Source organism: Nymphalis io, chromosome 9 (assembly GCF_905147045.1).
Source record: "Nymphalis io chromosome 9, ilAglIoxx1.1, whole genome shotgun sequence".
Classification (NCBI taxonomy): domain Eukaryota; kingdom Metazoa; phylum Arthropoda; class Insecta; order Lepidoptera; family Nymphalidae; genus Nymphalis; species Nymphalis io.
In genome coordinates, this window is record NC_065896.1 from 1,041,085 (window position 1) to 1,062,554 (window position 21,470).

General features: G+C 32.1%; 3 protein-coding genes across 4 annotated transcripts in view; 1 reads left to right on the top strand and 2 right to left on the bottom strand.

The window, feature by feature from the left end:
- Window positions 1–14,842, bottom strand: part of LOC126770942 (forkhead box protein K1) — a 56,645-nt gene extending 41,803 nt beyond the window's left edge. The window contains exon 1 of one of the 2 annotated variants that reach the window (XM_050490561.1): window positions 14,037–14,842. In XM_050490561.1, coding sequence (XP_050346518.1) covers window positions 14,037–14,401 — 365 coding nt within the window. In that variant the 5' untranslated portion in view covers window positions 14,402–14,842. The remainder of the gene's footprint in view (window positions 1–14,036) is intronic. The other variant, XM_050490562.1, reaches the window with a different exon arrangement.
- Window positions 14,843–15,283: 441 nt separating this feature from the next.
- Window positions 15,284–21,219, top strand: LOC126770976 (GSK3B-interacting protein-like). The gene is made up of 2 exons (XM_050490615.1): window positions 15,284–15,475; window positions 20,242–21,219. The coding sequence occupies exon 2, from the start codon at window positions 20,244–20,246 to the stop codon at window positions 20,598–20,600; it is 357 nt and encodes a 118-aa protein (XP_050346572.1). The 5' UTR covers window positions 15,284–15,475; window positions 20,242–20,243; the 3' UTR covers window positions 20,601–21,219.
- The window catches only part of LOC126770873 (dynein axonemal heavy chain 3), a 53,152-nt gene continuing 47,750 nt past the window's right edge, over window positions 16,069–21,470 (bottom strand). The window contains exons 70-71 of the mRNA XM_050490481.1: window positions 19,144–19,354; window positions 16,069–16,842 (exon numbers count right to left, since the gene is read on the bottom strand). Coding sequence (XP_050346438.1) covers window positions 16,546–16,842; window positions 19,144–19,354 — 508 coding nt within the window. The 3' untranslated portion in view covers window positions 16,069–16,545. The remainder of the gene's footprint in view (window positions 16,843–19,143; window positions 19,355–21,470) is intronic.

A 21,470-nucleotide genomic window follows, 5' to 3' on the forward strand; every position in this document is an offset into this window, starting at 1 on the left:
GTACCGGTTTAAAGAGTGAGTGAGTGAGTAACTATAGGCACAAGGGATGTAATATCATAATTCCCAAGGTTAATACTTCTTATAGAACCAATTTCTATGAACGATGGTGATCACTTACCATCCTATTTGTCCGTATGCTAAGCTATTTTATTTTCTATTCAAAAACATATTATTTCCGCACATTGTCTTCCAAGTGATACAAGAGTGCAAAATCGTCGACATAAATATATAAACAGGGCTTTGTCATTAAATCCTAAGTAAATAAACTGTGCAAGAATACAAAAATAGCTGGTGGCGCATCGCACGCGACGCCGACTGACGGACGTGTCGTATTTTTGGCAATGCAAGCGTTGCCAGTCGGGAGCGAAAAATAGTCACAAATTCTAATGTAACGACTGTAATACAAAACATTACATGAAGCACATGTTAACTTCCAAATGAATATCTATCACATAATATTCAGAGCACTTTAAAGAGATTTCTCGAATGTCTCAACCTTTGAAGATATTTTCAATTTTATATGTTAATATACCTTGTATTAAACATAATTCGCCGGTGATTTTTTTCATTCTGGAGCCATTTGCATTAACCTGGATTTACTAATAAGCATTTACTGATATTTTTTTAAGTTTAAACTAAGAAAATATCTATAATATATAGTACAATACTATACTGTATTATAATGACACAATTACATATTAAAACTCTTATTATCTGTGGAGGGGGGACCTGATGATCTGCGAATCATATGTTTAGCTTACATTCGAGACTATGATACGAATACATTTTATTTATTTATGTTTTTTGTGAAGAGAAAATAAACTTTATTATTAAATAATATTTAATATGAGATACGCAAAGGTCGTAAGAGTAATACTAGAAAGTTTTTCAATATAGAACTATAATAAAACGAGGAAGCCTCCCGGCTTTATTTGTAAACGAATATCACTCATGTATTATTCCTTATAAGAAACAGCGAAATATTTTGATATACTATATCTACGCTTAAACAATAGCCAATCATATAACTATACTAATATTATAAGGGTGAAGTATTTGTTTGTACGCACATGCTTATTCTTAAGTCTCAGGCCAGACTTTTTGCATTAGATACGCTATTTATTGAGAGCCCAAGCCCTTATGTCTATATTATTTGTATTAGAGTAACTGGTCAATGAAATAAAAATGTTGGAATGTTCACAGACTCCAATTTCCTTATAAACAAAAAATGACAGCTCCTGTGAAAGGACAAAGCTCATGAGAAATTCTCTTATCAACTTTATATACATCTAAAAATCTAACTCAGGTTATCAGTTAGAAATAGATTTTTACGGTAGATTTAGGTCACGATAAGGCGCTTCACACGCACGCAGCACCTGATGAGTTTCTTCTTATCTTAGCTAGTAGACGTATAAAAACAATCAATTGTTAACGACCGTGTCGTAATTTTGATAAAAATGACTGTGAGATGCAGTGAAGCTTTGTTGTAGATGATATCAGTTACGACTTTTTCAAACTCCATTCTCTGGGATAAAAATGTTAAACTGACATTATAAATATTTTGTGACGAAAGTACTTAAGTATTTTAGGGTGAAGATTTCTAAACATTTTAACAAAAATATTTAATTTTTTACGCCAGTCAATAGGCCACCTACCTACCGACCTACCTTAATTATATGGTGATGACGAAACACAAATCAATAACCATTAAAAATTCTTAAAATCAAAACAATTAAAACGAATAATTACCGAATAATTGAATGTAATTTTCATTACATGAATTTAAATGAATTATAAACAGTTTCTAAATATGGAATAAAAATTTTATACATTGCGAATGTTGGCTGGGATCGGACTCGTGCTGAGTATGCGAGGTGGAATGCCGTTCCCGAAGCGATGTTACTTTATAAAGAGACGAAAGTACCGTCGGATTCATCTTTTTGTGGAAGCCAGCTGGGGACTTACGTTCCGACTAACTGGTTAAATCTTTACAATGTAACCAAATCTTTGATAAATATGATACGCTTTTATGGATTTGGTGAAAAATAATAAAAAAATGCAATACAAATTAAAATGAAACCAATAATATAGCAAACAATAAACGTTATTTTAACAAATATGCATATCAAGTTACAATCTAAATGATATGTTAAAAACAATTTTAAAAAGATAAAAAAATTATACAAACGAAGTTTGAATAGCGTCAATTGAGATAAAAACATTTTTTCGTACGTTTTTTGATAATGTTTATCAACGATACATGTAGATGTTCGACCATAAAATGTACCTGTTAACAACCGATAAGACTTGAGGCGGGGCGCCCACGCACTGAGCCAAATAGAATTGCCACATTTGTTACTCAGTTCAAGCGACTGTAGTCATTATAGCATTGTGATAACGGTTCGAACGGTCTAACGGATTTGCGTCATGAAGCTAATCCGTGAACAGAGGTGTACTTAGCAAATAGCCTGCATTCTACTGGTCGGCTAGGAGCATCGCACTTACTGTCCCTCTGCAAATGGGCATACATTGCATAAAGGGTATAAGGTCAGTTCAAGTAGACATTAGATACCAAGGCATCTTGGTTGTGATTGCGATATATTTACACGAAACGGCTCATCTGATAAAGAAAAATGAAAACATACAGATATTATAGAATCAGTCAGATTTTCAAATCGTGGAATCTAAAGTTAAAGTCGAGTCAATGAATAATGTCCGAGTCAAGAATCAGTTAGTATCACGCTTATCACATGACCAGTAAGATCAGGTTTCCAAACAAAATGGCGCCTTGGACCTGAGCCCAAACCATTACTACATGCCTCAGACTAAAATATCAGACGAGACGTTAGATAAGTGGATGCCAGGTTGACGTTTGTTAATATATTTCACTTCGATGTGACTGAGCGGAGATGACATCCTAAACACGACCAATATTCTGTTGGGATATACCTCGCGAAATATTAACTTATCATCAAGTTCGAAATGAAAACAAATTCAGATTGTTAATTTGTGAAGTTTTTAGTAACAATTATTTTGCCAATACTTGATGGTAGGGCATCGTGCAAACTTATCTGGGTACGTTGCACTTACTGATTATTCCTTCATCTCTTGAACAGCAATTCTTCTTAAAGCTGTTTTCTGGAGAATATGTTCTTTTATATTTATAAATAAGTAAATAAATAAACGAAAATAATCAACCAATCAAATGAAATGTTTCTGAAAAAAAAACGTTTAGTTTTTAACACGAAAAACATAAGGGCGTGGACTCCTGTTTTCTACGATAAAGAATAAACCCCAAAAGAAGATACCAGATATATGTTATTTACTCTATTTACCTAATAGCTGTTAATTACAATTATACAATTGGTTTGTGTTATATATCATCGAACAATAGTACATATATAATACGAGACAGGAGCGGTCGATACGGTAATTGAATATGATTACAAAGACTACACTGAGCCCTATTGCTAAAGGAATAAGAGTGAGATTAAACTGTATATATTCAGCTAGCAACGATTCCACCCGATGTTATGACTACTGACAATGAATGCGACGAATGGATATCTATGGAGTCTACGTATTGATATCAAGTCGGGGATATCTGGAAAATATTTACTCAGCATTGAAATAAGAATTTAACGATACGTCTTTATCGACTTTGAATACATTTTATATTGAATTTACTTGTTGGTAGGGTTTTGTGCTCGTCCGTCCGGGTAGGTACCACCTACTCATCATATAATCTACCGCCAAACAATAATACTTAGTGTTGTGTTCCAGTTTGAAGGGTGAGTGTAACTACCAGTGTAACTACAGGCACAAGGGAAATAACATATTAGTTCCCAAGGTTGGTGACGCATTTTCGATGTAAGAAATGATTAATATTTTTTACAGCTCAAATGACAATAGGCGGTGGTAACTACTTACCATCAGTTCACTCATTTACCCGTCCACACGTTTATTTTATTTAAAAAAACTTGATTGTCGGTTCTGCTCAGTGGTATCCATATCAAACACCTCCCTACCTAGGTAGGTGTTTTCAAGTTAAATTGACGCTAAATTTACAGCTTACAAAACACCCATTTTCACGTTAAATTGATTGAATGAAGTCCCAAAAGTTTCTAATCAGGCTCTTATAACCTATATTAATTAAGTTTACTTTGCTTTTTCGTCAATGATCTTCAATTGACTCCATCAACCGTCGCAAGTTCAATACCTGTTCATGGTAACATTCATGGTAACATATTTGTATTAGATATGTCGGTATTTATTGGGATCACGGTTGAATTTGTCTCTGTGCAACACAGACAAAATATATCGGTATTGTTATTATACACCAAGGAAATAGAAAAAAAAAACAAATAATACATAAAAAAAACGTACAAAAGGTTTTTGCTAAACAGCAGTCTAATCCAGACGTTTCTATATGGGCAAACTATACTATAGGAGGTGTACGGATGACATAAAAAAAACATTTATTATTATATAAAGTGTAAATGTAGTCTATTCAATAAACAAACGTACTTATGATAAATATATTACTACCGAAGCAGGTGGCTAAACAAAACATTATCATATACGTTTACTGGGTCGCAAGACCTGTATGTTACCAGAATAAACTTGTGCCAATAGAAAATGAACCTTGGATGTATATTTTATAGTTCATTTCGATCCGTCGCTAAAGTCGCAAATTAACACTAATTAACCTTCAGAAGACGATAAAAACGGACGGTTTCGGCGTCAAAACAAAACACGCGTATTAAAGCGTCAATATAAAACTTTATTCGAAACTAATCGCATTTATTATATACATATGGAACTAAGTTATATTACGTAAACAAACTGTCTGCGAATCGCACGCTATACCGCTGAATGCGGAATACGTTATAAATACAATAGGTCCAATACGGGATATAGGATGGTCAAATAGGCCTGATGGTAAACGGTCATGATAAACTTCGGCCCAAAAAACATATTAACCATTTCTTAAATCAGATGCGCGACCAACCTCGGGATGTTTTTTCCCTTGTGTCTATAGTTATACTAGGTCATTCACCCTTCAGACCGGAACACAACAATAATAAATACTACTATTGTTGTTTGGCTTTAGATTATCCGATGAGTGGTTAGTGTCTACAAATTGACATTTCTAGAATTAATTATGATCGTGAAGCGCAAACGTGGTTTCATTAATTGATTTCATCATTTTTTTCTTTATCATACAGAGCAGCTACATTGTCAAAACAATACGCTTAATGTGAAATAGTTTAATAAAAACATGACCTCCTATTCGATCAAACGCATTACCTTACGTTGTTTATATACATACATGTGTGTCACTATATTACGCAACGCGTTGCTAACATAAAGACGTGGCTTTATACTCACTGTGATATTGCTATACCGAACGTTTGTATTGATTTGTACTCAACGCTCGAACTCAATACTGTTACATTCATACGAACGGATAGCAATTCAAAAAAAATAAATCTAAAACGTGGACTTCATTTAGTTCACTCTAGAACTTAGCCCATAAAAAAGTTAACTTATAAAGAATATTGTTTCTTTATAAATTAACTTAAAAAAAAAGATAATGTGCATACAAAAACCAACTCAATTATAAAGCCTTTATGTACTTTAATGCGGAATACCATGCGAAAATTATCAAACTTGGAAATTCCTAATCAAAAGTTTTTATAAACAAAAGTTTGTCGTCGAAGTCTGGAAAAATTACGACATATCTCTGTTTGAAAATTATTTGTTTCTTGATACTTTCTGTTTAAAAGTAGATTACAAAACGATTTCTCTTAATAGAAGCCACACAATTTTGTACTTTTTACCTTTTTGATATTTTTTTTATCCACGAATTTTATTCTAAAACAAGAGCTAGTTTTAGCTTTATAGACGTCATAGATCCCACAGGCTGTCTCTTAAATTCCTAGGTAATTATGTCACACGATTTTATTATACAATTAAAACTGTAATTAATTAAATATAACGAAAACAATACCACTCAACGTAACTAGTTAACATCGCAACAACTAAGCTTTCAAAGTTTCATCCAAATCTGTCCAGCCGTTTTTACGTGATTGAGTAACGAACACAAAACACGCATACTTTCACATTTTCAACATAATTAGGATAACGCCATTTTATCTTATGTGAAATATGTATAAATGTATTATTGTGACTTTTATAGTTTTATGCAATAAATAGTACATAATATCGAATTAAAAAATATGTTTAAGATTATTTTTTTTTTTTTATTAATAATGGCTTCTTACGCTAAGTATGTCATTTATTATAAACATCTAAAAGTTAGTTAATATAAACGTGGCGCAGTTGAGTTTAGGCTGTTTAGTAAACATTGATTTCGCTCGTTCTCTCATTACTAATTTGATATTCGAAAAAAGAAGACACGAAATTGTTTAACTGATCACAACCCGATACACAACTTTTATGAAAAAAGTCGTAAATAACAAAAATCATAATTTATACAACGTAAATTAGTATTTACGGTAAAAATAAAAACACAAATTCACCACTATCGTTTTAATCTATCGTTTATCTTCATTTTTTATTACGAATCAGATAAGAAATCAATGAACAATCACATACCGGCGTATCGTAAAATACTATGCGTTTTCAAACTAAATACACCAGTGTATCACAGATTAGAGCGATTCAGTAGAAAATTCTCTAGAAATGGCATAGAAACTTTAAGCAAAAAAACCGCGTGCTTATGAGTATACTAGAGCCTGTGTGGTAAGAAAGTCTATATCAGCTTTGACGGTTTCGTCCAAAATGATCACTTACACTTTCATTTTCATATCAGAAAAACAGTTTAAAAAGTCGGAGCTGCAAAATGGAGTAATAATTCCAATTTATGTATATTTTTATGACGGTTTTTTTGTATTACTGGAGAGCTTAGAGTAATAGTGCAAAAACATTTCTTAAACACAAACAAGCAATGAGGGGTATGTATTGTTTTCACTGCTTACAGGAGGGCTGGTTGATATTTCGCCACGACGGACGGAAATGCGATTCAACAGAAAAATGCAACTAGCATTCTTAACACGATTACAGGCGTTCATGATTTGTACTGTAGCTATTTTAATATCGTAACTTTATTAAAGTTCTCTATGTGAATATAGCTCATGTAAACAAATGTCGTGTATAATATTATTATACATATACATATATTAATGTTTACGTATGTTATAAATTCTACAAACGAATTAAGGTCAAATTATATCTCAGTTGGCAATGCATTAACGTACAAAACCAAATGTTTCTTACAATAAAAGCGATCAGGCAACGTGGACCATTTTTCTTGTTCCGTTAGTTTATATATTTCCATAAACAATAAAAACACAGATAACATAAAACAGCCGCTTGCAGAATAAATTTAAAAGTATTTATAGGTGACATAAGCATGAGTTTTGAATATTTTTTTGGTTTTGTTTTAATGTTTATCTTTCCAAACAACTACACATGTCACTATCGTTAGCACATCGAAACTCTCAGTTCCGAGTGTTACGTAAGCGACAGACGCATAAACAAGCGATTCGTCACAGCCGCGATGTCAACATGTGCTGCTTGCCCTCACTACACGCGGCCAAGCTACCTATGAATAACCTATGTGCCCAATTACTATCAACGATTTATTTATTGGGATAATTATTGGGGTTCAAATCAAGGCAAACACTATTTATCAATTTGTTTATACGAAGTATAATAGTAGTCGCAGTTGGTACTAGTTACCGCCGATTCGCCCGCGTGTAAAGTTGTTATCGGTGCTAATATTAGGTAAATATAAGCCGAGATGGCCTAGTGGTTAGAACGCGTGAATCTTAACCGATGATCGTGGGTTCAAACCCGGGTAAGCACCACTGAATTTTCATGTGCTTAATTTGTGATTAAAATTCATCTCGTGCTTGACGGTGAAGGAAAACATCGTAAGGAAACCTGCATGTGTCTAATTTCATTGAAATTATGTCACATGTGTATTCTACCAACCCGCATTGGAGCAGCGTGGTGGAATAAGCTCTAAAACCTTCTCCTCAAAAAAGGGAGGAGGCCTTAGCCCAGCAGTGGGACATTAACAGGCTGTTACTGTACTGTACTGTAAGTACATATATCTTTTCACATTTCGCACAACATCAAAGTAAGTATCATGCAATCCACTGGCGTGGAATTTAAGCGACAAATAAAATAAACTACTTAAACCGGATCGATCTGGTTTCTATTTTCCAAGACTTCAACTCGATAAAGCATCGTCCAAGGTTTGAGTGTTAAGGGGGGAGAAGAAGCGTGAGAAAAACCCTCATCCATTGTATTACTATGTTTCAATTGAACTTCAATCATGGCAAATCCATCAATTTCAAATGAAGAAAGTTCAATTGTTAATAATTCAAAAGTCTGTTTGAACTACTACATATATAGAGATACGCATAAAATCATACAATTACTATGAAATAAGTAGAAAAATCTAGAACATTCTTGAAGGTCTTATCCCGACTCCGTATTTAGTAAACAACTAAATACGGAGGCGATACGAGGCCTGTTTTGATAATATATAATTATTAGTATATTATATACTTTTCAGTTAATGGTAGCTAGTTAATGGTAATGCTTGCGTCACAAAAAATCGAATCTGCGATTTTCAGATAGTGAGGCAGTACATTCAATTCCATTCAGCTGTTGTAACTAAAACATAACTGTACCATTTTGAATTTCAACTGAACTGATTTTTGTGTTTTTAAGAGGTATGATCAATATATAATACGACAGTTTAGATTATAAATTCTGATATCATGAGCAGTATAACCAGTCATAGAAACCATGACTCACCATCTAGCAAAGCGACTTTCTTTTGACTTATAAGATTTACAGGAAAATCATACCGGCTTATTAATACAATCAAATAGATGCTTTCTAATTGATTGTATTAATAAGAGAGCCTCAAAATGACATCTCGACCTACGAAAATCCGCTTCTAATACAACCGCTAAACAATCAATACTTTGTATTGATGTGTTCCGGTTTGAAGGATAAGCGCCGTAATTACAGACATAAGGGACATAACATGGTAGGCCGCACATTGACGCTGTAAGCAATAGCGTATACATTTCGTTCTAGTGTCTATGGTTGAAGGTGACCTCCAGGTGGATCCATTAACTCGCACGTGTTCCAAAAATACGTTAATCTTTGCCAAATGTCATAAAAATCTATGCAAAAATGTTAGTGTAATAACTTTTAATTTATGACATCCTCAATATATTTATAATCGATACACACATTAAAAAAAAAAAAACACAAATACAAAACATATGAACATTACTATGTCGGACAAGGACAGTCGAGGCACGAGTACTTCAAATCGCGCGTGACACAAATACTACAATTCTAGACTAGACGAGACTTAGTACCTAGAATACAAGACAATACACGCGATAGGGAACTAAATTATAAAATAATAATTCAGTAACGCAATAAAAGCAAGACGTGCTTTTTTAATGAGGCAAAGCGCATAAAATAAATCTAAAAAATATTTATTTGCTTCAATGCAAAATGAACCCTTGTTTAGTTAGATTAGAGTTTAATTTCGCACGAATAACAATATAGACTAGACAAATAGTTGAATGACCTACTCCGATAACGCTTAGATTCACTTATAATTTATTATGTTTTACGACTATGTTTACAATTACTTGCTAAATATTTTAAGGCGACTATATTATTTATATAAAGTAAAATTATGTTTTATCTGTATACAGAAACAGACTGAAAATCGAAATGTTTGAAATTTAAATTTAACCGTTATATATCACACTTTTGTTAAAACATTCCATAGACAAGAAGAAACTTCTAGCATTAATAATAATTTCCTAGTATGTAAGCGTTTCTTCGGGTGGCAACACTTACCAGATATCTAACGACAATACGTTGTATTGCTAAGTGATTTTATTTGTATTGGTGAGGCAGCATCATTACAGCTCCAATGGATATATCATCTGAGATCCCGCGTTTGCCATAGTGTTGTAAGAAATGTTTAATATTAATAACAGATATAACATTATAATAATTTGAAAGTGTATTTCTTTGTGAGTGAGTTTTCTAAATAAATAAAAATATATATATTGATATGTCACATTGTTTACAGTACAAACTAAACAATGCCTGTGCATTCAATAATTCAAAGCGCTCAGAGTGTACGCAAAAGTTTAATTAATAAACCAATGTGATAAATACGAAAAACCGAATGTTGGTTTTTCCTTAGTCAGCGACGGTTCAACGTGATAGTTAGAATTGAGAAAGCTTATGGGAAGCATACTTATTAACCCGATAAAATACAAGTAAAAACAAAAATATACACTAATTTCCGCCCGCAGATCCCCCTCCCCCTTAGGGGGGGAGGGGCAGGTGTTTCTGTACCCCTGACGAGTAAGGTTAAGTAGTTAACACGTGAAAGCGTAGCAAACAAAGTTACTTTGCGTTTATAATATTAGTTTTTTTTTACAATTTGGCCATCGTTTGTCCGTTGACTTGCCTGATGTTAAGCATCGACACGGTCTAGGATGTAGCACGCTTGCCTATAAGAAACCTGTTTATTCTGGATTTGAAGACAGCAACATTGTACCTATCAGATAGTAAGGATTCGTTGTTTTTGATGATAAATATTAATTCAATTGTATGTTATTCAACTGTCGGAAATAATCTACCGATTTGACGGTCGCTTTTTAATCATTTTATGATTATTTTAAAATAATTTAAAACATAATGTTCATAGTAAATGTATTCTCTAAACAGTGAAATTTTCACGATATACATATCGTGCTTAGAATCACTTTCTATGATCCGCACCCTTAATTTTACACGTTAGGTTTATATTATTAAATGTACCTATATAATATTCGAAATAACTTCGTTCAAGTATTTCATATTAATATATAACTTTCGAATCCCTGTAAACCAGTAAGGATAATGTGACGTCAGATGTGCACTAAATACAGATATCCTGTTGTTTTACCAAAACCTTTCCTGTAACTGAATATTAGCAGCCTATATAAATTACATTATAACGTAATTATTCCTGTTTAATTAATACTTTATATAGAAAACAATGATAACTATTTATTAAAGAAGCGTGCTCCTCCATGCAAATACTTTTGAGTTTATTCATAACTGGTTTTCGCTCGGATTTAGCATTTGGTATAAAAAATGGACTATATCCTTTTTTGGTATTCAAGTTTGAGTCATACTAAATTTTATCAAAATCGGTTCAGTGGTTTAGCCATCAAAGCGTAACAGATAGACTGACACAGTTAAGTATAAATCAAAAATATATTTTCTAGAATAATTTTGAAACACAAATTAGTCATCAGGTACGTAAATAATCCACTACTGGGAAAAACGCTGCTCCAATAGTTGGTTGACCCGAATGAGACCCCATCGCCGAGCCCGAGATAAAATATAAACATAACTGAAGCACATTTTAATTCATTATTATTCTATCCAATAAGCCATATTAACTCAAGATGAAAATATATATATATTTAAAGCAAATTAAAATGTACGAACTCTCTTCGTACCCCACTCGCGAAATATTTAAAACCAACTTACGGTGATACGCTGTTTTGATGGGTGCGCCTTTAAATGTTATAAAATATTATTATAGTCAATGTCGCATATCACTTTTTAACATAACTTGATCGTGTTCCGAGTTAGTTCAAGTTAATTCGTATAGGATACCTACCATACAAAATTATATTTGACTAACGACATTTCTTAGAAAGAAACGTTATAATTTGAAATGCGTCATCAGCATGACGTCATTTGTTTAATAATACTATTTTTTTTTAATAACAAACCACTACAATCATATTACATGATTAATTATTCATTGATATTCATTACTTTTATCGTACAATGTAGCATCACTAATGTAGGTAGCCCTAGTGGAGGCCATTTCATTATATTAACTTACAGTTTAACTACAACTGCTTTAATAAGAATGATAAATGACATAATTCAGCCTATATATGTATAGTCTCATAGTATATAAGATATAAGTCCAATTCATGAGTTAACTTTTTATCTTTAGTACAACTTTCAAAAACATCCACGCTTATATAAATATATCATTAAAATATAAACATTTTGTTAATATATTGAAAATACAGAAAATTAATTATTTATTAATATCAATCATAATTAAAAATTGTACTTAAAATGATGATTACAATAGATACACATTCTCTATGATAATGCAAAGTGTTGGTATAATGTTGCATCATCCACTTGCTACTTTGTTTTTGTTACAGTAGTCTATCCTAGTCCATACTACATTTGACTGATAAAATTAGTTAAAATCACTGCCTCAATGCAAGTTAGGTTATATTATATTCGTTTTGCTATTCTAGGCATGCCATCTGCTTAGTCATGTTATAACCATTGATCCGTTATTTAAATCACAATTAATTATTTTTGTTTGTCAATAGTAGTAGGAAGATTATAGTTGACTTTAACATGACATTATAAAATTATATACAAAATATTAGATTATATGGCTACTTATTAAACTCTATCGGTCACGCTATAATTGATGAAACTCAAATTCGTTGATAATATACACAATGTCAAAGATCAAGTTAACAGCTACAATTTTATGAATGACTTTAATCTTAATTATATAAGTTTGCTTGTGCGTAAAAAAAATATAATCATTGTTGTTTTTGTTACAAAACAAAGTATGTATTCATTAAAAGTAAACTTTAATTTTTGGTAATAGAAAACACTATCTTGCCGTCATTGTTGAATTTTTTACAATTAAATGTTTATTATATCTTAATTAGGTATATAATTATTCAAAACAATTATATATATATATATATATATTATTCAATTTATTCAAAACATACAATTTATTTCGGCACCATTATAATTCAAATTGCAAAAAAAAATCTTTATTAAGCTATAAATATAAAATTATTCAACAAAAGATATTAGAAAATGTTTCTCATCATATATAATCCAAGTCTAGCATCAAATATAATTAAATTTATAATAAGCAAACCCTTAAATTCTCAAAATACATATGTGGAAAATAATATGATAATATATTTTTATTTCATAGCGACAAAATCAGTGTTTAAAATTTATTAAAATGTGATGCATATTTAACATATTTGTATATTAAATTGCAATATGAAAGATTAAGTTTATTAATTTTTTTAAGCTTAAGATTAATTCTGTTAATCTTAAGCTTTGATTTTAAGATATGAGTCAGATTATGCTTACTCGGCTCAATACATTTATGAGAAATTTTGTTATTCACAAATTAAATTAGATTATCTTATTAGATATCATACTTATAAAGTAAAATATAACAAAATTGTCTTGAATTTATTTTGGATATTATATATTATTACTGTAATGTAATAATCAAAATTAAACACATTTTAATCTCAATGGGATACCCTGTAATGTTCAAAGTCCATTTAAACTCATAACTTCGCATTGGTTAATGCATATTAACTTTATAGAATTATATATTCATTGCTGCCATGGCAACGAAGTTATAAACATTGTGATTTGTGTTACATTGTTTACATTCTTGCTGCATTTGATAATCAATAAAAAAATATAGCTGTGATCAATTTAATCATATATATTATATAATTAATAAATGTTGGAAAATTTATGAGAATGATAATGTAAATAGCATTAAATTAAGTTTTTAATGTAAAAACATGTTTGTCGCACAGCCATTAATAAAATAAGCTATTCTATAGCAGTATCTTCATTAATATTACTACAATATATCACTACTAGGTATTATTCTTGTTTATAATTATTTCATTTAGAAATTCATACAAATCAATATGCACACAATGGCTTTGTTTAAATAATAAAAATGACAACAGGTGGGTAGATATTAATATATAAACAAATAGTTTGTTTACAAACAAAGCCATTAACTAGCAATAGGCCGTAATGACCTTTGGCTTATCTATGGAAAGTGTACTGACCTTTTTGGCAGCAACATCGCAGCCGCTCCCTTCCGCTGGAAGACTCCGTCCACAAGCACGCCATTCTTACTGTTACACGTCAAATAGAACTCTGGATGGTCGTAAAACAGTTCGAGGTGCCGGCGTGATATAAAGCTCGAATGTCCCATATTCACGTCCACTTGACCCCGGCTAGAGTTTCGCCCGATTATTACCCTCTTCTGACGAATCAAATATTCGAAATCACGACCGTCGAGCCGCGCGATCGCGATCGGAGCCGGCTCTTGCGCCCACTGGACCTTGGAAGGCGATGGGGGCGCCGACTTGAGCGCAAGGAGCGCCCAGGCATCGCTCTCCGAGCTCCGCGAGATCTGAGTCTGAGCCATGTCAGGCGCGTGTACCTTTATCACCAACGTCCACACGCGGGGCGCGCACCCTCGCCGCGATAGCACATCACAAACCCGAGACCGCCGTGCCACGACCCGGATATCCGGAACCTGCCGAATCTGTGTCCGTTCTACAATTTGAGGTTACTGACGGGACGCACATGCGCAAAGTTTCGACTTGTACGGTAAACAAGAATTATATAAATCACACCACCACGTGATAAAACTGTATACATATATCTAGTCGGGAAGCGCAGATCGATACTATACGGTATAGTAAAATCGTCTTTGCCGGAAATTGTAGGCTTTATGCTGTTGCACAACAAAATTTTCGCAATTGGATCGAAATTAGACACTAAAGTAAACACGAGGCGAGAACAAAAATAACCAAAAACGTCAGTTCGCCATACGCAGTTTACAAGTTCGAAGCGCCATCTATGCGACTCAACAAAAAAGGATAAAACAATATGTTTCGTTCAACGCATCATTTACTGATTTTATGTCTCCCAAGTATCTAATAATAAAAAACAGTAAATATATATATATTTTTTTTTTCATAATTTTTAAATTTAAATTTTTTAAATTTAATTTTTAAATTTTAGTTTTAAATGATTGTATACCCAAAAAAATATAGATTCTATAATGCTTAAACAATTTTTGAGTACAAATTTTAAAATAATAATATTAACTATTATTTCATGTAGAAGTATGTAAATATATAATGTTAAAAAAAACAGAAATATATTTGGTTTATTACTAACTTTTAACATACATGCCTACCAATATAATATTATATATATTCTTGGTCTAATCACTTAAATGTTCTCTGTGCCTAAACATGTCAATTTGTTATTCGATGCCTCAGCGTTCAGGTATGTAACTGTCATCTACTTTTATTTGTCAATAAAGCTCAGGACGTCAAATATAGAAAAAAAATCTGAACTACGCCTATACAGATAGGTTTCTGACATTAATAATTAAAAAAGTCGAATTCATGAATTACAAGTGACCTTTGTCTTTATAAATTTGGTGGGCTTGAAGCAGCTGTGTATAATCGGTCATCTATAATTTTAGGTAAGTTTTAAAAACAAAACAAATACCGCGCCATATTTGAAATAGCCTTATCGATATTTTTTTAATATGTTTTATAGATATTTTGTAATGTCCAAATGTATTTGATAACGTATTAAACATAATTCTGCCTTTACCCATTATGAATATCAATCATTATTCAAATTTCAGGTTAATATAAATTTATATTAGCATTATCATAGAAATTATCGAATAGATTAGACATCTGACTTGTTACCTATTGTTTTCAAAGTGTTCAGACTATATTAATCAGCTTGGCCTATAGGTCAAATTGAAGTAATATTTACTTTGTAAATGATAATCTGTAAATTCATATGCATTGTAAAATATAAATGTACAAATTAAATATGTAAGCATTATTCCTTCAAACCAGACCACAACAATTGCTGCTTGGCAGTAGTAAGTGGTCCCCACCTAGACGGGCTTACACAAAGCTTTATCACCAAGTAAAATGATGGAAAAGTTCTCAGTGAGTTTTAACCACTCAATACTTATCTATTACCTCTCTGTCTTATTGAAATACTTATTTATTCTGTGCTTAATATTTTATTGAGATGGTAAATAAAAAGAAATAATAATCAAAAATATCTTTATTTAAATTTGACTAGACATATCACAGACAGCACAAAGTACTAAATTTTATTGATAAATTAGAGATACATAAGTTGGTCCTATGATATAAAAAATACATTCAAAAAATTTAATTAAAATTTAACACCGATATGTGTAATAATATTTATGTTCACTGTGTAAACCTTAAGAAATTTTTCAAATCTTTATAAAGGTTCAGAATATTAGTTTACAATTAATCACAAATATTCCATTTATCCCTTCTTATAAAGCTTGTCGATTTTGACGACAATACTCTAAGACGTTACATTGAATCATTGAGGCCATATTTATTATAATTTAGCTGGTTTCATTCATCATTGATAGAATAACTGTACATATAATAAAAAAACAACTTTAAATAACATATATGTATAGGCAGGATAATAATAAAAAATATGCTATTTTAGAATAAAAATTGCTACAGTTCAATAATAAAGGAACTAATCATCTAGCTGTGTTAAGCTGGCCACGCCCCTATTTATCCAATGCTTTTCTGGAATATCTGATCTCAAAGTTATATACATAACAAAGTTGCTTGAATGACCTGTGGTTGCCAGAACACCTTTCCTCTCGCTGGTCTTGTAGATCGGGCAGAAATAGCTTGGTGGAGGGTTAAAGTCAGATATCAGAGCGGGTTGGAACCAAATGATTGGGATGGTGTCAAATAGAATCTTGGGATATGATTCATCTAGTTGCATAGTTTCACGGTTCCATCTAGCGCCCTCTAAGAATAGTCCCTAAACATATTGAAAAAAATAATTAGTTATTTATTATTTAAAGCCGAGATAGCCCAGTGGTAAGAATGCATGAATTTTAACCGATAATCGTGGATTCAACCCAGGCAAGCACCACTGAACTTTATGTGCTTAATTTGTGATTATAATTCATCCCGTGCTTGATGGTGAAGGAAAACTTCGTGAGGAAATATGCACGTGTCTAAATGTCAGTTCTACCACATGTGAATTATGACCTTAGCCCAGCAGTGGGACATTCACAGGCTGTTAGTTCCTTTTATTATGACAATTTCTTTTAAACTTATTTCTAGGCATTGTTATCGCATGTTACGAAGCACTAGCTTATATAATATATATAATGTATTGCTGCCCATTTATAACGCATGACATAATGCAGTAATCTCCAAAATGAAAACTAATTATAAAATGTTTACAAATTTATAATTCTCATATTCCGTATGTACATTATACGTAATAGAATACACAATAGCATACAAAATAAGTCACACGTTTAGTAACAGGAAATAATTAAAATGATCTTTATCAATAATTAAAATATTATAATGTATTTTTTTTTTCTTAATCATTTATTCACATCTTATTTTTTATTTATGAGAAAATAAAGTGCTAAGAAAAAGAAAAATACCACTGACTCTCGCTATATTGGTCACGGCACGAATTGCATTAAATATACATTTTGAATATATAAATAAAACTATTTGAAAATAGAACGAGGATCAAAATGTTATAATTACACAGTTCGTTTTTAAATGCTATTCAAAATTAACTAATGTATTAATAATATTCTTTGTTTGTGCTAATTACCAACGATATTTCTGAACGCCAAATTTATAACGGTTTCTAGTAATTAGTTCTTAGTAAATTCTTACTTATGACAATAGATAGCTCAGTCGTGTAGCATTGAAATCAGACAGACACTTCAATTTTATTTCTTTGTATATATTGTTAAAATGTTACTCGAAAAACCAAATCAAAATTGTTTTTAAATCAAACTTGAATCACACTATTAATATTTTCGGTGATAATTGCGCTAAAGTTTATAATACAAATTAGTGCTTATGTTGAGTAGACTATTGCGATCCGTGGGCGTTCTAAAAACGTACCTATCGACCCCGATAAAAGATTGATTATTGGCAATGCTCTTAAGTTAGGTAACAATATAAACGCACACCGTCCCGCCGCCGTAACTCCGCCTGGGTCGAGATCCCCCGTTTATTACGACGTAATATATAGCACACACGCATCCTTCCTCTCGACTGTCGTCCTAAATCGAGGACCGGTCTCACGTGAGGCACCTTTATGACGCACGTATTCTGAGTTCCAGTACTCACCCTAATACCCGGCGACACTGTCAAGGCCAGTAGGGCTAACAGCATACACAGTAAAACATGTAGAGTTACCGCTTTTAAAAATCTTATATAATAAGAACATTGGATTCAAATTTTATCTGTTACTAATATATATATACATACATACTTATATAGATAATTACACCCAGACTAAGGACATATATATATATATATATATATACGCCTTTCACGCCGAAGGTTGTGGGTTCGATTCCCACCCAAGACAGACATTTGTGTGCATGAATTTGTCTGTTTGTCCTTAGTCTGGGTGTAATTATCTATATAAGTATGTATTTACAAAAGAAAAATAGTATACGTATGTGTATATCAGTTGTCTGGTTTCCATAGCACAAGCTTTGTACAAGCTTAATTTAGGATCAGACGGCCGTGTGTGAAAACTTTCCCAGGATATTATATTATTATTATTATATAAAAAATCGTCACAGAAGCATGCACAAGACGATCCTGACTCACCCACACAAACATACTGTGCTCCTGACCTTGCTTGTCCATTTGTTGTGTTTGCTGCTTGTAAATATTACCAAATGTTTAAACATAGATCCAATTGTAAACACATTCCCAACATTATACTAACCATCGAAAATAAGTTTCTCAATCATATATACCTATTTATGAATCTAACAATGTAATGTAATATACATATACGTGTGTATCGTTCGATACCATTCAAATAACACAAGAACATCTGCGGCCTTCCTTATAAACGTAGCTGTTTAGTTAAACACTGGTTTACCTATCTCGTTCTGTCATTATTGATTTGACATTCGAAAGAAGAAGACGCAGCATTGTTCTAATAATACGTTGAACAACGTTCATAAGTAAGGTCGTTATTTAGTAGGTATTTACTAACCAGTTTTTAATAAAAAATCGATCCTCTATATTTTTTTTAAATTAATATTTTTAATTTTATTACCTTGCAATATACTCCGAACGATGGTTCCTCTTCGCACTCGGCTTCCATACTGGTGATCGTGAACTCGAAATGTACTTGATCGATCGGTATCCGGTTGTGACGGGAGTAGTTCTGCAAGACGCCGGTGAGGAAAGACTGCGTGAAGTAGAACCCGGACACCCAAAAAACGAGCGGCGGTCCCTCGTCTATCCAGTCTTGTAGGAATTTAAGCCTAGACATTAATGTAAAACTAATTACACATGGTCAAAAGTAGTAAAAGGCCCTGCAAATAGTCTTTGTAGAAATCAATGTGTGAACCGAAACTTTAGTTTAACGTCCTCTAATCTGCATTATAATATAATCACATAATTAACTGCGTTATCCTAATTTGTTGACCACCAACGACCACCGTCAAATGCAAACATTCACCCGAATTCTTCTTCAAAAATTATTTTCTTAATTATACAAGTTAATTGTTTGGTTAAGTATAATACGTCGTATGAGTAATATACTTTTAGTTTCCGATTAATATTATTTAACTAAATGATAATTTATTTTGTATGCACGTATAAAAAAAATCTTCAGAACTGTAACGCGTTACAGAGAACCTTAAAAGACACCTCGTGCGCTAATTCCTACAACACATTGTTAGTTTGTAAATTGGATTTATGTTTTCTATTTACCATATCCATAAACATTTCACGTCACTGATTCAGAGATAAGGAGTATTTACTACCACTAAAATAGTAGTGTAAATTAATTAGCGGGCCTAAAATATTTATAATGTTCACATGGTGCACTGCTGGGCCAAGGCCACCTCTCCTTTTTTTGAGAAGGTTTGGAGCTTATTCCACCACGTTGCTTCAATGCGGGTTGGTAGCAGAATTTCAGTAAAATTAGATACTTGCAGGTTTCTTCACCGTAAAGCACGTGATGAATTATAAACACAAATAGATTCTTACGACAAGAAACTCTGTAATTACTCAAATGAAATATATAGTGAACGATATAATATAATTAAATTTATATGCCCTGTTATATTATTTCTTTAAAGAGTTCTTTATGTAGTGGTCTTTTGAATTTGGAAAAATAAGTTGACAAATATAAATTGCGTTTCAGATATGTCGGAGCAAGTGTTAGACAAGGAGACTTGGCCGGCTGAAGCGGAAGCAGCCATCAACGATATTAGAAAACATGTCAATTCAGCTCAAGTATCCTCTAAAGTGAGGAGCACCAATCAGAAGATCTACATTAATCTCACGACGTTAGAAAATTCGGAATATTGCGTCGAAATGTCTGCCTCGGGATTCCGGGTCGTCGGCAGAAAGTATGACGACACCAGCCTTGCCACCATAGAAAATATGAATTACGAGACTCCCTACGCGTTACTAAACAACATCAGTCAGAAGTACAGAGAATCATTCGGCGGGGAGCTCATGAACAAACTGCTGCATTTGGCTAAGAAATCAGAAGGCTGAATCCGAAATCGACTATTTCAATTTTGGGTCTGTAGTACTTTATTTAAAAACGTAGTGTGTTTTTTGCTTTACGGTTTATAGATAACGTTTATATGTTACAAGATATTGGTACTAAACTGCATTTATAAATTTTAAGACGAACTCGACGTATTTGTTTAGATTACTTTTAAACCTTTATTTAAGTTTTTATATTATGTCATATTTAAACACATGACTTACATACATGACGGACAAAATTATATTGTTAGTTATATAAAAATAAATCATATTTGATGCTCATATATAACCAAATCATTTCAAGATCTGGATCTTTTAAGCGTTTATTGTATAGTTTAAATGAATGTTGCCATACTTTATTTTGTATATGTAACAGAGTATAATTTTCACTATTTAAGTCAAGTGCACATAAAAATAACTATAACGGTGTTATCTTTATTTAAGTAATTATTTATTGGATGTAATATCGGAGCTTATTTGAATATGTATTAAAAAGAGCAGACTGAGTACAAATATTTGTGAACTTTAGAAAAATATACAATTGTAGCACGGTGTTGCAAAATGCAAAAATATATGATTATATATTAATTTGTTTTTTAATAAATTCCAATTTGCATCCGTAGTTTGTCATTTCTTAACATCACTTATTTTATCATCAATATATGTATTTAACGCAACAGACGTGTAAATGTAAAATTGTTTGCGCTTTTCTTATTATACAAATGAAAACCTTGCCCTCGGAAAATTGTGGTGATGTTGTGGATCCGAAAACTTGGTGTTTACGCAATTATTATTACTAATTCTATTAAAATGACCAATTATTATGAGTTTATTTAATATTCTTGTATATATGCATATTGTGACAATTATTTT

Coding starts and splice junctions, on each gene's coding strand:
- LOC126770976 (XM_050490615.1), top strand. CDS start 20,244: ATGTCGGAGCAAGTGTTAGACAAGGAGACTTGGCCGGCTGAAGCGGAA.